General features: G+C 41.1%; 1 protein-coding gene across 4 annotated transcripts in view; it reads right to left on the reverse strand.

The window, feature by feature from the left end:
• The window catches only part of STARD3NL (STARD3 N-terminal like), a 48,735-nt gene that overhangs the window by 13,921 nt on the left and 14,308 nt on the right, over positions 1-20,506 (reverse strand). For all 4 annotated transcript variants that reach the window (XM_025211247.1, XM_014522788.2, XM_014522787.2 and 1 more), the window contains 3 exons: positions 5,766-6,060; positions 2,204-2,281; positions 86-163 (listed from right to left, as the gene is read on the reverse strand). In XM_025211247.1, the coding sequence (XP_025067032.1) occupies positions 86-163; positions 2,204-2,281; positions 5,766-5,990 (381 nt within the window). In that variant the 5' untranslated portion in view covers positions 5,991-6,060. The remainder of the gene's footprint in view (positions 1-85; positions 164-2,203; positions 2,282-5,765; positions 6,061-20,506) is intronic.

Genomic DNA, 20,506 nt, shown 5'->3' on the forward strand with positions numbered 1-20,506 from the left:
CAAGCAAACATTTGTAGGCATCTAGAATTTGTCTACATTTGACCCATTTCTGGTTAAAACTCAGTTATGCTCGTCTACTACTCACAGCTATTGCCCACCAATGGCGCAGTCTGCACATTGCATATGCAAGTATTAACACCTTAAATCGAAAGACTGCCAGTAGCTATAGAGAAAGGAAAAAAAATATTGGTTGGTTAATTCAGAACCTATAGAAAACACACAAGATTCAGCTGACTAAATATATTGAATAGACTACAACCAACGGTAAGTTAATTTTTAGGAAAAATTTTGAACAATCTGGCTTCTCGAATAGCAAAACACAGCACTGAATGGATCTATTCATATGCTTGAATGCTTATGTAAGTATATGAAACATCGCTCGTATAAATTAAATCAGAGCACTATACAGGTAGACTTACACTTACATATGTCTCTGCAAGGTGGGGACCACAATGGTTATAGCTGTATGTAATTAACTTACTCAACATCTAACATTACTGGGTAAGTACAATTTAAAATTGCTAACAGTACAGATGGCAAAGGAAGGAAGAAACATATTTATACAAATATTTCTGCACTTATAAAGAACGTAAGAAGTTTGCTGAAATATTCATGTCTTATAAATATGCATATACTGCACTGTCATTGATTACCCCTTTATGAGTATATGTGCAAATTTGATTCAATATATTCTTGCTGTCAGAAAGAGTATTGTACCCATTTGAAGAATGATAAGTAATTCTTCCAGCACCCCTTGAAGGTAGATAGTTATGCACAGTTCATGACTAAAATTTGAGGCAGAGAGTCTACAGGACTTGCCCATGGCCAAAGAATGAGTCAGTGGCAAAGGAATGGTTAGAATTCTAAATTGAGAGAGTCAATGCATTTAGTTCTGTACTCATTCCCCAGAACAACTGTGCTAGGTCTGGCATCTTCTGTTAAAATGAGTTCACAAAAGAAAATTCACAAAATGTGAAATAAGCAAATAGCTAAGTTTAAGAGAAATATCTTTCATTTGACCAACAGTCAAGAATCATCAAGAATGAAAATAGCTCTGAAAACACAACACTAACCTATTTTAAAATATGTATTTGCATAAGATTGCTGACGTTCATGCTAGAAGCAGAAATGTTAATTATAAGCTAATTCCTGGACTTCAATAACTTTATTAGCATCCAAAGTTTCCCAATCTATACACATATATATTTCTACATTAGCAAATCTAACTAGAAGGTAGACTAATTTAAGCTGAACAAAGAGGTCTTTTAGTTTTCTGGAACTAAAGATATTGCAAAGAGTTGTTGAAAGAAGTACGATAGAACAATGTGGCTTTCTCGTACAGACTTGTCAACCCTCCCTGAAGGCATAGAAATCAGTTACAGTGTGGAAAAGGTGGCAGATTTCTATACCAGTTCCACATCAGGCAATTCAATTCAATTCAAACGCATCAAAGGATTGCTGCATCAGCAATTTCTCTCCCCAGGCTAGCAAGACATAAAAGCTCCATAAAAGGATTAGGGGCCAGGGAAAAGGAAGAGCACATCCTGCAGAGCACAGGACCCAAACCACAAAACAACACATTCACATACTGAGATCTGCAAAATTCTTGCAATGATGAATATCATTTCCATTGTCCCCCCCTAACATAGCCACAAAGCTACAATCTTATGAAAAAATCAGAGAAAAATAAGTTTCCCTACTTAATACATGCACCCCAATTTTAGAATAGCAATTTTGCTGGGAAAAGATGCATGTGGTATAAGAAAACATGTTAAGTATCAGAACTGCTGTTCTACCTTCCACTCTGTTCAATGGGCCTGTATAGTATGTAGGTGGAAGCAGGATCATTATACTTAAAGCAACCCATATTTTAATGCATCATAAATCTATTTTTTTAGGAAAGTTTAGAGAGATCCATTTCAGCTGAAATGGGTAAACCTACAACAAACTTTACCCCTGCAGATATACATTATTCTGCACGCAACCTATCCCTCACTATCAACCATCTGGCATGTACCAATATGAGAATATAAAACCTAAAAGAAATTAGTGGAGCACATGTTCCTCTGGCTTAAATTCTAAGAGAATCTAACCCTTACACAGTACCCAGATTAGGGTATAATAAAAGCTAAAATGTCTTGGGGAGGGGGGGGGGAATTGTTTTGTTATTTTTCAATAAACTGTGAAACAACAAAACACTTACAAATATATCAAAATATGAAGAATAGTAGTCATATTGCAGGACTTCCTTCTCTAAAGTAGTCTCAATGCCCCCATTTACCTAGAAGGAAAAAAAAATACATCATTTATAACTTTAAATTGGAAAATTATTGATATCCAAATGCTTGCATAGAGTTACTGACAGGATTAGACTCCTCAGAATAGATTCAAAACAGCCAACTGGCTGAGCAGGAAGCAGCCTAACATCAGTATGTAACAACCAAGAGCTAGGTCAACAGGAAACAATAAGGGGGCAGGGATGAGTCTGAAATTCTTCCTCTCCTGGGACCTCAGTGATCTTTTATTCAGGGCTTCAAAACAAATATCCCCATGCATTCAGGACCCATAGCATGAGCAGTATTCAATTTTTTCTTTTAAAAGAGAGGAGATGATGGCTGTGGTTGTCTGCCTCTATGAAAAAACCTACTGGTTAGAGCACTCACCTGGGATATGGAACATCAAGCTGACATTCTCTTTTCTGCTTAAGGAAAAACCCACATTTTACAATTCCCAGGAGAGTGCCTTAACCACCAGATTTATAAGATATTCTGGTTATGGGCACTATCCACTCCTAATGAAGCAGTATTACCCTGCAGAAAATAATCTGAGATTCACTGGGTAAGGAATAACTAGTACTGTATTGTAGCTAAGCAGCTAAGGCATTCACTAGGAGTAGGAGTCTTATTTTCCATACCCTGTTTCCAGGATTATTTCTCGATTTTGACTTTGAACTGTGTAAAAAAAGCCAACATAATGCACTAAGAAACTATGGGAACAAGTGTGATAAATAAAATGAGTGTTTCTGAATGGTTTGCTTTTGCCAATTGAATAGAAAATATCAGTTATTTAATATACCTGCTCACTGATGGCACAAAACAAATTCAAAGACATTTTTGTGGAATCTGTAAAAGCATTTACATGGTACTAGAAGCAATGAAACCATGCAAGCCCCCTTCGTTAGCAGCTTGTCCCACATCTTCTATACTGCTATATAACTATCAAGTGCAAAACTTGTAAAATGGTGGATAAAACATCACTTTAAAAACTGAAATAAAGAACCTAGGTTTCTATATTCTAATCATTTCACACTATGCCCTGAATGGCACCATAGCTACAAAGAGAGATGCTTCAAATTGTATTACTGATGGAATTTTTTCCTTTAAAAACCATGGTAGGATTAACCATGCAGTTGTTGCATTTCCAACATGAGCACTGGAACAGAATTAAATAAAAAAACCAAACAAACAAGCACACAATCCTGAAGAAAGACTAAAAGCCTGCACTATTTATCTTTCTCCAATTAGAACAGTACTTTAGTTCCATGAACTGAGTGGCTTCCTCACCCTGGTCTGATTATATTTCCATCCAAAATCCAGTCTAAGCCTTCTTAGTTGATGGTTTCTTTCTCCAAAAACTCATCCTAAAAGAGTGTCACTTCTCTTTAGAGATTTACTCCTACAAAACCTCTACAAGTGACGCATACGCCCAGGTGTAATGCGAGTAAAAAAAGACTCTTCTGAAACAAGCTGAATCACTGAACAGGATAAGATGTTTAGACAGTCACAGCCAGTTTATCACTGCTACTGTTGTATCAAAAATTTTAGTTGTTGCAGAATTTATACAGTGCATACTTTGTCTTTTGTAAGTAAGAATTAAAAGCAGTAATATTTGCAAAGGGAAGAACAACTTGACAGGAATTAAACTATGTGATTTTAGCATACACCCTTACTTTGGTTTCCAATGAAGTTCTGTAACAAACGAAGATTTAAACTTGCTCTGATTCCAATATAAATATTTAGAACCTTTAGCTTCAGTCTGATGGGCAAGAGAAAGAAAACCTGTATTTGTGCAATATCGATCACACAATCCCTATTAGAATTAATATGAGAGTTAGTCCATTTAAAGAAAAGAACATGCATCAGAACTGTAAAGTTTGGATAAACCTGCAAAAATGTGCTGCATGCATTCAAGAATCCACTACAAGCTTACAAATAGCCATTATTTGTTGTTAAAAATCTGAATTAGCTGTCATGTTGAGATATACCTGTGTAACTTGCATAATTACTTTAGTGCCATGCCAAATAGAAATAGGCAACATGGCTTTAAAAATTGGACTAGGTTTCACATTCTCCATAGTGGAAAACACCAATTTCTGATCATCTAAATGGACCCTTTGATGGCCTTTTGGGGAACAAGTCTTTCATAAGACCAAAATGACATGGCTGCTGAATCCTGAATACTTGATGACTGGAAACTGACCTCTTTGGATTCTTACCTGAACTATTCAGCAGCCACAGTAATGTTGTCACAAAGCCAAAGTGAAGTTCAATGAAAAGGCATTTCTGTTATAACTCCTTAACTCTTAAGTGGTACAGTCTGAATCACAAAGGTGGTGGCAGATTGATATGAACAGGGGACACCGGCACAGAATCAGAATTAAGGTGGGAAGAGTATACAGAGAATGAGCAGCGGAGGAAGGTGAAGGCCAGAACTAAGAACAGAGGACATTTTAAACAGTCCCTGATAATGTATCAAGAACAAACCCTCCTAAGGCATATACAATCATTTCCATGTCAAAGACTAACTCTGCACTGACACAGTATACTTTGGCATCTCTGCTTCTTTCTCCCAACTCTAGCTTCAAAATACTCCGCTAACCTCAAAAATAAACTGTGAAAAATCCTTCTGCCCTCTCTTTTTACCTACCTGCTAAAATAGCTTTTAAAGTGCCACCCCGCCCTAGTTTCTGCCTGACTGCTAACACAGCAAATCACTTTTACCAAAGCATGCTGATATACTATGTCAACTCATGGTCAATATTTGAGACTTCACATCTATGATCAACTCCATATCTTTAAAAAGCTGTCCTGAAAACGTAACTGTAATTTTTTTTTTAAATAATCATAATTTTAATGTACTTTCAGGCTGTAATTTAACATCTCGGTCTGTGGATACCTACAAACCCCAGATTAGCCAAAACTTCACTTACATCATAACATTACTTTTGTTTATGCTTTCTCTTAGATATTTCTGAAAGATCTCATTTTTCCAAATTACAAAAAGCCAGACCCCCAAAATGTGAGAAACATATGGCAATTTTATAACTACAAGCTGTTGCTTAATTCAACCCACCAGACTGTATATTAATATATCTATTCAAAAGCATTCTTAAGTTTACAGAATAAAACTTGGAACAAGGCAAAAAAATACTACCTGAAAAGCAAAAAACTAACAGGAAGACAACCTTCACAAGACGCTATTCCCATTAGAGAAACAAAGTAAGTATTGGGCTTTCTTAGCCATATGGTAACAAAACTGAAGTGCTGTTAGAAACGAGCTAACAGTATGAACAAAATGTTCACTCTTGCAACTAAGCACAGTAGTCGCTGCTAAACTAAATAGATAGCAATTTTCACAAAAAACTAAGACAAGATGATGCTTATGGTTTAAGCACACATCGGAGGTAGATTGGGAGTAAGGCTAATATTGGTTCTGACTCTAAATTTTATCTGAGCAATCTTGAAAAGTTTGAAAGCCAGACTCACGTTTAACTCTATTATCCACAGTAAGGTTACGAACAAGAGGTCAAATGTAACAAACAAACAGAAAGTCCTTCTGACATCAGATATGCCTTTCTTCTCTCTGCCATCGTACGACTCGATCCTTGCCATTAGCTGCGTTGGGTTGATAGTATGCACATCTCGCAAAGAAGGACAAGAGCCCAGACTGCTACTATGGGCATTTTCTGCATCACCAGGCAGTCGATTCATCCTGGGTTTGGTTAGAGTAGCCTTCTTCCAGCTTCACCATCACTAGAAGGCTGATCCATGCAGGAGGGCTCTTTAAAAAGAAAAAAGTCACAAAATGTTAGGTCACAGCAAACTCAATGCTACTATGCAACCTTCATTTAGTCCAATTTGAATTATCTTTTATAATCCAACAGTTGAGTGCCTTTGGAAGATGGATGTTGAAACGTGCATCTAAGGTATTGCATACACACTCCCTCTTGTTCTTCTCCTAAAACTTCACTATAAAACAGAACATCAATAAATAACTAGCCTCAGCTGTATCTCAAGGAATATGACCTAAAGTCTGTAGGTTCCCAATTCAAAGCCACTGGGTAAGTCACTGCACCATCTTGGTATCCCCGATTGCAAAACTGGACTTACCACCTGCTGTTTCAAGAACACTCCATAGATTGCTTAACTTATATCTGTATAGTACTTACAACACAGAAAGCACTCCAATGATGAAGAGTAGATTTTACTTGCTGACTTTCATCACTTTCATTGTTGTTACAGAAATAATTATTTGATTTTCAGCAAATACCAGTAAAAAAAAAAAAGTATTACACGGTAAGTCAAAGAGCTCAGGATGCTAGGAAACAAAAGATGGACTCACTTGGCAATCTGGTCTGCACAGGAAAACTTCCAATGAAACTCACTGGTTCAAATTAAGGTGTGATATATTGAACTGAACTAGCTATACAAGCATAGACATGCACACAAGGTTAGATAAATTGCACCAAAATCAAAGTTTAATTTAAATCAGTGAGACAAGCCCTAAAAGAGAAGAGGTCCCCTTGGTTCAGCGTTTTAAAGGTGGCAGGGTATGTGGGTCCGCTCCCCAGGAATTGCATTGATAGGAGCTGCCTCAGTTGGGACTGGAATAAGAATCAGCTGAAAAGTCATAAAACTACTGAATAGTGCACTAATAAGTAATCTGTTCTACAGAGTAAGTATATTAATAAGATAAACAAGACCCGTAGTGTATGCCAGCTCATGTTGCTATCAAGGGGCACATCCAGTTAAGCATGCATACGTGGTATGCGACACCACAGACTGCAAACTGCACATACCGCACATGCAGACGTTCACCACGCTGCTAATTTGCAGCATGGCAAAGGTTTTTTGTTACCAGGAGATCTCAGTGTAAAAAACCCAAACAAACCCGTGCCTAAAACACACATGTGCGCTTGTCCAGACACACCCACGGCATCTTTGTGAAAATACAATACACAGGACTCAGGGATAAAGTGCAACTGCCTACAGCGGCCCAAATGCAAGGCTCTTAGCTGTTACGTTTGAGTACTGAGTGATCTCAAGTGACAGTACTTCCCATTCTCAACCCCTGCCATTTTCTTCTTCCCCACTTGCTACGGCTCAACCACCTCTTTCCAGTAAAGCTCCCACAAGTGCAGAAAGTCATACAGGTGTCAGATGAGTTGTAAAATTATTCTAATTTTGTCCCATTACATTTATACAAATGTGTTATATTTATACTCAAACAACTTTTGCAACTGAACATTCACAGATTCTGGAAGGGACCATACAAGATCATCAGGTCAAGCCCCCCTGCACTCGGGCAGGAAAGACTGCTGGGGTCAGATGACCCCAGCAACGTGGGCGTCAAGATGTTTTTTAACCTAACTTTAAAATAAAATACTTGTAGCAAATTTGCCCAATACTAAGCATATACTCTTTAACAAACCTTGGTAATTTTTTTTTTTTTTTACCGTCAAGACCAACTTCTAGCGAGTCTTACTTTCACAGAGCCAAATCTTTGCACACCTCAGGTCTACGACAACTGCAACATTTCAATCCCAACAAAGTAAAAAATAAAAAAAAATAACAGGTCAAGGAAAAGTGGGTGATGGGGTGGGAGTACTCCACAATCCCCATGAGAATTTCTCACCAGCTACACAAATACAAAGCAAACTGGGAATTATAACATGTTATTATACAAACTTTTAAATATAAGGGTGGGGAGAAAGAAGGGCAGCTATTAACAATATCTAAGAGCTCATAAGACACCTAGACTCTCACTGCATTTAAGAAGATTTCTAAAACATGTGCTGAGGTCTAGGATAGAAGGAGTTTAAAAAACAAACAAAATGGAGAATCAGGGGAAGAAAGAGAGCTTAATTCAGTCAGTTTCATCTCCAGAAAAGATGAGACAAATCCAATACATTCTCCTTCCTATTAATGTTTATAGGAATTTAAAAATCAATGTTTATTCACTACCTCCTCCATTCACCCACCTATTCATGTAACTTTCTGGGGTCAGAATTCATACATCACTATCTTCCCAATTAAGTACAACTCTTTCAGTACAATAATATTTGCTCCTTACCCTTCCTCATCCAATTCATGCTCAAATTATTAGAGAGTTTATAAGTTCTTCAAGCTAAGTAGTCAGGATCAAAGACTTAATACAAGTAAAGAAAATCTATACCAGGCTTCTTCATCAACATTTTAAAGTATTTTCTAGAGCAGGGCTGTTCAGCTGGCAGCCCATGAAGGGTTAACATGTGACCTCCTGAGCTCCCACACAGTCATCACTGCCACTTCTTCTGCAAGAGCAGCCAGAAGTTCAGGGCTCTCCCTTCCTCCTTAGACACCTGCCACATGCCCCTGCCCAGGCATAGCACATGGACGAGGAACTGAAAGTGAGGCCCAAGGGGATGGGGGGCACATGCACGTGAGAGGCAGTTTGCACACCTGAGTGTGCAAGCTTGCAGACTGGCAGGCCCCCAGGACCCTGCTGGTCCAGTCCCTGGTTGCTCAAAAGTTGGACTGCCCTGTTCTGGAGAAACAACGAAATTTCCTGACATTTATTTCATTTTGAGTTATGGGTTTAAACATCCAGCTCATTAATTGCTACATTTAAACATTTTTTAAAAATAACCAGGCCCTCATTCATATACAGCAGTTACAGAAAACGAAAACTACAAAGATTCACGTTTCAATTGAGAAAAATAAAATTCACATATCAATGCACATTTCCTACCCATCTACCAGAAGGTCCCACACTATTTCTAGCATAAAACACAAAACCTCCTTTTGCATTCAGTTCAGTCAAATTTAAGTACCACTTCCTTTGCATTTCACCCCAATACCTCACATTCTCCACAACACCTGGGCACTCAGGACAAACCATATCGCTTCATCTGTTATTTCTGTTCATCGTCAGAAGCATGCTTAGTAAAGGTAGAGGTTAGGAGGCATGTTTCTCTCTTCACTCCTATCCCAGTCCACCTCATGCAGACCTTTTAGTCCCAAGAGCCAAATGAGTGATGCTGGGCCAGGCCGCAAGCCGAAACAGACCCCAAGCCCCAGGATCAGGCCCACATGTCCACAGCCAGACCGCGCCACCTTCCACGTCACCCTGCATGCCAGAACTAGTTGTGCAGGGCCACAGCCCATGGGGGAGCCGTGCAGGCCAGATGATAAGGTGCTAGAGGCCAGGAAAGGAGATTGAGCACCTCTGATTTAGTAGATATGTGATTTACTGATTTAACAGGGAGTCACACCACTCTTGCACAAGGTGTAGCTATTAAATTCAATAAAACAACATGCACAAAGCAGCCTACAGAAAGGGGGAGGAGAGGGGAGAAGAGGATATAAATAAAAATAATATTACCAGTAACATCTTTGTATACATTTCCACTCTTTTAAGTTTATATGGATACCATTTCCTAATTTGCAAAACAAAAACCCTGATGCTGTAAACAGTTAAAAGAGAAAGGATAAGAGAAGTTAAAAAGCTTAATTTATTATTGAGATGGCAGCTTGATATTTCTAGCACCCCAAAATGTTTAGAAATATTTTATGTTAAAAGGTAGGTTTACTATATTGATTCTGCCATCTCTATTTCCTTACAGCAATAAAAAAAATTACTGCTTTAAATATAAATACAAATGGAAAAACTGAATGCCCTGAAAGGGTTAAAGATCATGTTCCTCAAATACTACAAGCCAACCAACAGATAATGAAAAGTTAGCAGAGTTAGGATTGCAATGTTTTTTCACAAGTCAAATACATGGTTGTCAAATGATCTGTAATATACACTTTATTAATCTTCATTCAAATGTTTTCAGTAAATCAAATTGTACATTTTCTTCAAACTCTTCTTAATGACTTGCATTCAGATACCCAGTAAAATCCACACAACAAATCACAGTTAGGCAAATCAATCAAAAAACTAAAAGGCCAATCAACAGACTAATCAAAGAGAAAGAAAATACTTGGGGCAATAACTACCTACCTCCTTTCCTACTAGTTACAGCAATTCCCTTTCTACTCCCTTATTTCACCAGTTTTAAGTCTTATTTGCTGTACATGAGCTTTCTCCCAACTGGGATCCTAATTATAACCAATCATTTTAAAAAAAATTTCTATGCCTTATACAACGTGAAGGACAAAGTATGGAACAAAACAAAACAGAAATCAGAAAAAAAACCCCTGCCTAAATAGGTTTATTTCAGAGAGTGAAAAACTTCTGTATTTTAGAAAAAGTAGACAGGAAACGTACCAGCAGTTCAGCTAACTGAAAGTAAAACAAAATAAAAATGCTATTTTGCAAAAAGAAGGATCTTGTTTAAGAACAACATTAACAATGAGGTTTAAGTTAAAAATATAAAAAGGAAGCAAAAGTGCCTAAAAACAGCACATAAACAAAGTATCTAGTCTTATTTACATTATGAAAACTGGACCATGCAGGTTCTTATATCCAAATCCCTGTGGCATTTCAAATCATAGAAACAAACTTCAGGATACTGTCAAAGAATAACGGTGCTCCCAAGGAAGTGCACAAGGTATTTTTAAATCAAAATTCCATGACCAAAAAGGAAACTGCAACAATGTCTAAGTCTCTGATGAATTCACCTCCTCTCTAAGCACTGCCCAATCATCACGGTCAGAAATGGCTTATTTTGGTGGGGCTCAGAACAAGCAAAAATATTTCAAGAGCAATTTTTATCTTTTTAATGCACAAAATCACAGTCCATTTCCAGTAGGTTAAATAAGAAAAACTGCTCTACAAGATTTTTTTATATTAAACCCCAGTTTCCAAATGAGAGACGTCAAATGCTGCAGTATAATGCTCATTCACAAATTTGAACAAAAACATGCTTCCAACTGGACTTACTTAGGTGCGTGTCAAGAGATGCAATCCCTGGTTATGAGAAAACGAGGAAGGGAGAATGAAACACACAAACACAGATTAATGCAGTGCTTCACCCTTTTTTGGCCCCCAACCATGCAAGTCAGCACCCAGGATAGTTGCCCTTATCCCACTTAGTTATGTCACTACATACAAGTTTTGTTGGTACCAATGTGCTTGTGAGAATGATGCTATTAAGCTGTCTGTTTAGTTTGCTATAGGAAGTGTTTAAATAAACTAGAGTAGGGTAATCCCCAATTTAGCAGCAGAGTGAGCCCTAAACTACATCACATTAGGTCAGTAGCTCCACAGACAGTCCAGCAGTTTCCGACTTGACCATCTGGGCAACTTTAGCAAGACAGTATTGTATATAATAGCACAATCTAATGTGGCACAACTACTGATTTTTTTTAAGTCAGCTCAGAACAGAGAAAGGGAACACTTTTCATTTCCATCTCCATTGCTTTCAGCTGTCACTGACGGCACTCGTATCATTGTTCAGATTTTCAAACTCTCAAATTTTGCTAACAGTTACTTGGTGAAAATATCAAATGAAGTTGGTAACAACACCAAGTATTGATAGAATCCAGTCTTCCGAAGTCTTTTTGTTTTGTGGCCCAGAGTTCTGGGAAAACGTCTTACATTGGCAGATCCAATCCATGTATGAAGAACTCTTGACATCCCGTATAGCAATTAGTGAGCTAGATGGGCTACCATGAGTTCAAGGAGGGCAACTTTATTCTCCCCTACTCTTGAATCCATTTTCAATGTACATAGTGATGGCTACATGAGTGCTTTGGTCAAAAACCTGCCAGGTCACCACCCCAAAGATGTTCTATCACCACTTTAAATGTGTTGAATTAGCCAATCCAATAGTTACAGCTCAGAAGTGATACTGGCTTCGCTCTATCTACTGCTTAACCACATTGCAAAAAAGTTATTAGGCACTTCTGCATAAAAAATGAGATATGAAGATGGGCAGCCAGTATTGTTTTTTCTTTCAAGGATATACAAGAATTAGTGATGTTACACTGCCAGTCTGACCCTTCCCTATTTTCATAGAACAGAACAGTTGGTAGATTGAGTGGTACGGATTTACTGAATAGGTCCTACTCTTCTTTGACTGAGTCCTCAAAAATGTTACCTTTGCAGTGTTCACCAAGAACGTAGCAACAATACTCAGATAGACTTCTGTTGTCATAGATTGGTAGGTTTTGTAGCACACCAAGTTTCCTGATGAGCAGGGAACCTGGTTTTCTGTTTAAAAATCCAAAATGTTCTGATAAAAACTCCCCAAATCCGCACATTTTCCATGATTAAAATGAAACACCGCTATATACATAATTATCAATTAAACACGTTTTATAGATATAAAAACAATTTGAAAGCCTACCAGTGCCTCAAGCATTATAATAAAACTAGCCAACTGCCCATCAAGAATGATGGCAGGGGAAGCGGGCAGGGATGGAGCCCTGTGCCCCTCCCCCCCTGCGGGGCCTCTCCCCCTTACCTGCCGCAGTGACAAGGGGAGGGGAGGACTAGGTCCAGGCCCAATGCAGGGGATGTAGGGGAGAACTGGGCCTGAGGGTGGGGAGAAGTGTGTGTGGGGGCAGAGCGGGCCCGGGACAATGCAGTGGTGGCAAGGGGAGTGCCTCGGGGCTGACATGGGGGAGAAGTGGGCCTGGGCCTGAGTGGGGGAGGCCCACTCCTCCCCACCCCCTGCTGCTAGCCCAGATCCATTTTCCCCACCCCCAATGCCATGGAACACCCGCTCCTCCACCCCCCCACACTGCCGCATTGGCCCTCCAGGCGGTGACAGTGGAAAGGGGTGGGCCGAGGCCAGCACCAGTGGCCTCGCCCCCACTTCCCCCATGGCATCGCAACCCCACTCCCCTCCCCCACCACCTCCAAAGAGCAACGAGCTGGTCTCACCAACACCCCCCGCCGCTCCACTGTTGCCACCTGTAGGGAGCTGGGCAGGGGGAGCGAGGCCAGCACTGCTGGTCTCATCCCCCACCCTGTGCCATCCACTCCATTGCCACCACTTCCAACACTCCATCCCATGTCCCTGCCATCAAGGTGGTACTCCACCACACCACCACCTCCTGTCCCAACACTATTTGTACTTTGATTGGTTGTTTCCATAAGCCATATCGGACTGTGAATAAAGCAGACAGACAGAGCGACAGATGGATAAATTAAGGCTTTTATAATATTAGAATAAAATTGAAATACTTATATATTTTGGTATTTTATTTTAGTTTTTTTATTACAGAAAATCAGAGTATCCCTCACCCCCTTCACCAGGATACGGGTTCAGCTGCAGCTGTCCTCCCTGCTGTTTTGTGGTGCTGAGCAGCCCTGATATTCCAGTGCACTCATTTCCAGGCCACAGCCCCCTCCCCCCTCACTGATGCCCCACTCCCAACTAGCTGCCCCTGAGCCCAGGTCCCAGCCCAGCAGTGCGTGGGGCAGGGAGGTGGGTGTGTGGGGCAGGGCAGGGGTGTGTGGGGTGGGACGGTGCCCAACCATAGGTGACACATCAGGACATATGGGGGGGGATGTGACTCCCCACCAGATGTGTGCGCCCACAGTGGAGCACAGGGCTGCAGACTGGCTGGGCTTGCACTGGGCTGAAGCCACTTCCATGTCCCAGTAGACAAGACCTGGCACGGGACAGCAGAGAGGGGCATCAAGACTCGTTGTTACCGCCAATGCCAGGACCCCTGTGCTAGTTGCGCAACCAGCAGTGTGAGGAATAATGGATGAGGAGAGGGGGGAAGGCGGGGGGAGAGCCTGTGTTGCCCTCACCTCCTCCTGCCATCAGACATTTGCACATTGGGCCGTGTCTCTACCCCAGAAAGGGGGTGGGGGGCAGCACAGGTGACATGAGGGAAGTGGCAGCAGCCAGGCCATGCCAGCAGGGTAGACCACAGACCAGTGTGTGAGCAGCTGGCAGCAGGAGGAGGCAAGGGCAGCACAGCTCCCTCACCCACCCTGTATGTTACTCTTGGCAGTGTGGTGATCCCAGTGACTGCAGTGAGTTTTGCCATCCCACTCCACCCTCCTATGCTGGGTCCCACCCACTGAGCTACAGAGGCAGCTACTGCCCATGCTGGTTTGGCCAAGCTGCAGCCCCCTGCCCCACTGTGGGCATACAAATCCGGGGGGGAGGGGGAAAAAGAAACACCACCCAGCTCCCCCAGCACATTAGCCATGATACCTGGCCTCTTGCTGGGAGTGTGTACAGCAGTGGGGAGCCAACCCCCCACCAGGTCCCTCTATGCTTTAAAGGAGAAAAACTGTTTTTCTGCGGCAAACGGAAAACCCAGATCCCGGCTGATGGGCATCAATGGCTTCTTGGTAGATTTTGACATATCCATTCCTGAGGTTCCTTTTTCCCTGCATACTCTTGATTGCATTCAGGCTCCCTAGAAGGTGGCTGATTATTTCTCCATTGCCAGATCATGTAGAACTCCTTAAATATTCTTCATCTAGAAGAATATATGCATACATTTTTTTTTTTTTTGGCAAACACGTAGGATGGCGTAGGAGGTAGCCTTAAAGACTGTTCTCTGGCAAACTCTTAAGCATGCTTAATTTATTGGGAAGCTGTGTAGGATACAGATTTTATACTAGTCAGGGATCTTAGATTAATTAACCTAGTCTACTTTTTAATAGTTCCAACATAGCCTTGGGCTTGTGGTCACCATAGGTATGTTAACCCAAATTTAGATGAAAAGGGGACTAAAGATCTTCGAGCAGTCTGGTAGAGAGTGGTTGCCAACAGAGATGACTCAATTTTCAAGGAAGTAACCATAGTTCCAGCAGACAGAGTGAAAAACCGCTGGTTACTTGGAGTTAAGTAGATTTAGGGGTTAGTGGACAAGAAGCTGAATGAGCCAACCGTGTGCACTTGTTGCAAAGAAACCTAATGGCATCCTGGGCTGCATTAGTAGGAGCATTGCCAGCAGATCAAGGGAAGTAATATGCCTCTATTCAACACTGGTGAGGCCACATCTGGAGTACTGTGTCCAGTTTGGGGCTCCCCACTACTGAAAGGATATAGACACATTGGAAAGAGTCCAGTGGAGGGCAATGAAAATGGTTAGGGGACTGAGGTCCACAATTTCCGAGGAGACGTTAAGGGAACTGGGCTTATTTAGTCTGGAGAAGAGAAGACCGAGGCGGGATTTGATACTAGCCTTCAACTACCTAAACTGGGGTTTCAAAGAGGATGGAGCTAAACTGTTCTCAGTTATGGCAGATGACGGAACAAGGAGCAATGATCTCAAGTTGCAGCGAGGGAAGTTTAGGTTAGCTACTAGGACAAACTTTCTCACTACGAGGGTAGTAAAACACTGGAACAGGTTACCCGGACAGGTGGTGGAGTCTCCATCTTTGAAGATTTTTAAGACCTGGCTAAACAAAGCCTTGGCTGGGATGATATAGTTGGAGCTGGTCCTGCTTTGAGCAGGCGGGTGGGACCAGATGACCTCCTGAGATCCCTTTTAACCCTAGTTTTCTATGATTCCAGGATTCTATATTTCACGGAGAAGCAAAGTTTGTAAGTTTTATCCCACTGTGATGAAATTCTCTACAGCCCCAAGTAGTGTGCTGGCACAGCAGTGGGTGACTACAAGCCATGAGAAGGCTTGCAAATTTTATCCCACTTAACTTGACTGATACTTATATCATCACAGGAGTCAGTAGGAAGAAACTATCAATATTAGTTAACTTAGACATTACATAAGTTATTTGGCCACATTTTTCATGAAGATTACAGTTAGAAGCTGAAACCAGAGACTATGACAACTGGCAATAAGGGAACAGCTAGGGGTTTCCTGAAGCCAGTTGATATTAATGTAGCACTGGGAGGCAATGTCTTCAAAAACAGACTGTTTACAGCAATTAAAACTGTAACATCATGAGAGGAGAGCCAATATTTATAGCATTTCCATGTCCTTAACCAGATCCACTATATCTAGGACCCAGTGGATGTGGTTCATTGGTTGCAGCTTTGATTTCTCTAGCATGTTAATCATTGGGTATATGAAATCAGAGCAGGTGAGTAATGTTAACTTAGCCATGCATTTATGATGTTCAGATACTACTCTATATTAAGTTACTGAATATAAGGGGAATGCAGAAAGACATTACAATCAAAAGCCATAAATATCATTTACATCTCAATAAGATAGCATTTTGCAATGAACAGCTAGTACCTTACTGATGACAATGTAGCCACGTCTACAGAACAGTTTAAACAAGCAGTTAAATTCACGCAAAGTTAACCTAATATGCAGTTAGTTCCCAAAAGTGGAAGTGAAAATATGGAACTACATAAAGGAATCTGCCAAATCATTTCTCAACCTCAACAAATGTTCTCCCCCAACCTTATTCCATCCATCACAATATTAAATCCCTTGATTTCATAATCCTTGCTTTTTTTCACCCTTGAGCTCAATCCTCAATAGCTCAAACTAAATCTTGACCCAACTAAATTGTGCTTCTCTGAACTGCTGCAATATTATTAATAGAAAAATATGAAGTAGCCAGAAACAAAAATATTATGAGTTATTCCATTATTTATTCTGAAACGGTATATATTTACCAGCTGATGCCAGAAATACAGGGGAGGTAAAATAAGACAAGTTCCAGCACGCTAAAGATTCAGTCTCACAAATCATAAAAAGGTATTACCTTTGTTTCTCCGTGACATGTCCAAGACTATATAATCCAGTAACATTAGCTTATTTTGCTGTTATACCTGTTTTTATTCCATTAGCACCTCTGAAGGTTGAATAGCATTACTGTTATTTCTCTGTCACTAAATCTGTATTCCATCCTATTTTCCCTATGCAAATTAGGCTGCATTGTTTCAACTTGAATTTCATTTGGGTTGTTTCATTCCCATATTTACACCTCTAACTTCCTCTTTATCTTCTCTTACTTATCAGTTCACAACTCCTTTCATTTCAGTATTGAACAGTAACATTTATTATTAATTTGCTGCTCTGTACCTTCAATTTCATAACTTACTGGAGATGTCAAGACTGAGTATCTCCAATGCAACAATTGCAAACTTACTTCCCAGAAGACCTGAAGAACAGGACTGTCTCAGAAGTTTGTCTAACATCTTTCCCAACTATACTGTTGGTTCAGTAAAAGGTAACCAGACAGAGACCATAAAAAGTGTAAGACTGGCTTGCTTTTCATGTAATAATTATGTTTGCATGCATCAGCAGGGACTGATAGGGAAAACTTAAAACACTGATGCGAACCAGAAATTAATGAGTCACAGTTTTAATATATTTACTCTGTTCACCAGAGTACTACCCAAGACACACTGCTTGAAATTTATAAGAAAAAGTTTTAAACATAATTTTATTGTCTAGACTGTTTAGTAATATGAACAGGATTCAAAACTTCCACACAGGCCCCACTGCCTGGGAGATTTACAGCAATGAATATGGGTAGTCAATAACTAAATACACCTTTTGTGTCCAGGGGTTTAGGTTGTAGCCGTGTTGGTCTAAGGACATAAGCAGACAAGGTTCCTTGGGTGAATTTGATATCTTTTATTAGACCAACCCAAATAGTTGGAGAATAGTTATTAAGCAAGCTTTCAGGTTCAAAAACCCTTCATCAGGCTAAGGAGGTTTCAGCAGTTGGTGTGTGCTCTTCCTGGATGGAGTGATGGAATGACCTTTTGTGTCCACACACTTATTACATATGTAGCTACTTAGGAAAAAAAAATAAGGAAAAATATTCTAACTGCCAATGCCCAAAAACACTCTATGCACTTAAAAGAAAACAAATATGCATGTGCACACACAAGTAAGATTAGATCTTACTAAAATGACTGAAAGCAGAGGCAGAAACAATGGATTAAATACATGAAGCAAGGCAGGATACTACATTACATACATCACTGTGCAATGAAAATATTATTTCAATCCTTTACAACTGTTCATTTAAGAGAAAACACATGGAAAATTGCACACAAGAAAGACAGCACATTTTAACAAGGGGTTTTGAAGATTCATAGATGCTAGGGTTGGAAGGGACCCCAACAGATCATTGAGTCCAACCCCCTGCCTAGCCAAGGCAGGAAAGAGTGCTGGGGTCAGATGACCCCAGCCAGCTGCCTATCCAGCTTTCTCTTAAAGACCCCCAAGATAGGGGAGAGCACTGCCTCACTTCGAAGCCCATTCCAAATGGTGGCCAACCTTACCATGAAGTTTTTCCTGATATCTAGCCTAAATCTGCTCTGTTAGTTTGTGACCATTGTTCCTTGTTACCCCAAGAGGCACCCTGGTGAACAGAGCATCTCTGATCCCTTGCTGCACCCCCCTAATGAATTTGTAGGCAGCCACAAGATCACCTCTCAGCCTTCTCTTGCAGAGGCTGAAGAGGTCCAGGTCCCTCAGTCTCTCCTCATAGGGCTTGTCCTGCAAGTCCCTAACCATAAAAGTGGCCCTCCTCTGGATCCTCTCGAGTCTATCAACATCCTACTTGAAGTACGGCGTCCAAAACTGGATGCAGTACTCCAACTGTAGTCTGACCAATGCCGCATACAGGGGAAGTATCACCTCCTTGGATCTATTTGTCATGCATCTGCTGATGTATGATAAAGTGCGGTTAGCTTTGCTGATGATTTCGTCACACTGACGACTCATGTTCATCTTGGAGTCCACTAGGACTCCGAGATCCCTTTCAGCTTTTGTGCTGCTGAGGGGGTCACTTCCCAGTCAGTAGGTGTGCTGGATATTTTTGCACCCTAGGTGCAGCACTTGTCCTTGTTGTACTGCATCCTACTGTGTACTGCCCACTTTTCTAACCTGTCCAGATCTGCCTGCAATCGTTCCCTACCCTGTCTGTGGACCTTTTAAAGTCTGTGGATTATTTCTTGTTTTGCTATTTCCTGTTCTAATCAGTTTTTAAAAGTTTGCTGTTGTGAACAACCACCCTAAGGTCAGTGATGAAGTGCCCAGGCAAATTAAAGTGCTCTGTCACAGGCTTGCATATCTTTCTGCAGCAGATGTCAGAGCAGTGTTCATTCATTCTGTCATATAGGGGTCACCCAGTCTATCCAAAGCAGACAGCAGAGGGGCACTGTAAACAGGAGATGGCATAGCTGACGTTGGCAGAGTCGCAACTGAATGAACCTCAGATGTTATAATGGGTGTTGCTCAGCCCAGTGATGATGTATTAATGTTAGGGCACAGAACAGAGAGCAACTTATTCTGACCGTTTTATTCTGCTAGTGTTCCATACAAAATATTCTTTCGTTTGGCAGGAAGTGTGACTTATATCTTTTCCATCCTTAATATCCTATGATTCAAAGAACTTCTCTTACCCAACATAAAAGATCAGTACACAGCATACTATGCAAATAGTGTGTATGAGTATGCACATTTTAAAGTGTTAAATTTGTATGTCAACGGGTTTCACCCCAATAAGCTTTTCAGTAACTTCCTGACCATAACTTCATCCATGTGGGAACCAATGATGTGGCCAGGAGTAGGCCTGACCATGTCATGGGTGACTACAGGGCTCTGGGGTCCAGGCTTAGGAAGACAGGGGCACAGGTGGTCTTCTCATCCATCATCCCAGTCAGAGGTCGCAATAGGCATCACAGCGCCTGCATCAAAGAGGTCAACCTGTGGCTCAGGAGTTGGTGCCATAGTGCAGGATTTGGATTCCTGAACCACGACCCACACTTCCTGGCAAGGAACTTCCTGGGGCGCGATGGACTTCACCTCTCAGTGAAAGGTAAAAGTCTTTTCTCCAAAAGGTTGGCTGATCTCCTACGACGGGCTTTAAACTAGCTTAGACGGGGGACAGGGAGGCAGAAGAAGGAGAACATCAGGAACCTGCAATCCATGGGACATCCAGCAGTACAGCACGGGTAAGCAATAAGCAGGTAAGCAATAAGGGGCCCATTGGGCATCAGAGCCAGGGGGCAACAAAGGCGCCAGTCACAGGGCTCAAGTGCCTATACACTAATGCTAGGAGCATGGGGAACAAGCAGGATGAACTAGCACTCCTGCTTGCAGAAAACACTTACAACTTAGTGGGGTTAAAAAGAAACCTGGTGGGACTCTATCCACAACTGGGCAGTACACATTGAGGGCTATAAGCTGTACAGAAAGTACAGAGTGGGGAAGAGAGCGGGAGGGGTTGCACTCTATGTCAAGGAGTGTTATACATCGACCCTTATCAAAATGGAATCGGAGGAGGAGAAAGTAGAAGGATTGTGGGTTAGGATACATGGAGGTCAAGGGGAAAGGGATTTGGTGGTAGGGGTCTGCTACAGACCCCCACACCAAGGGGAAGA

Source organism: Alligator sinensis, unplaced genomic scaffold (genome assembly GCF_000455745.1).
Source record: "Alligator sinensis unplaced genomic scaffold, ASM45574v1 scaffold254_2, whole genome shotgun sequence".
NCBI lineage: Eukaryota > Metazoa > Chordata > Crocodylia > Alligatoridae > Alligator > Alligator sinensis.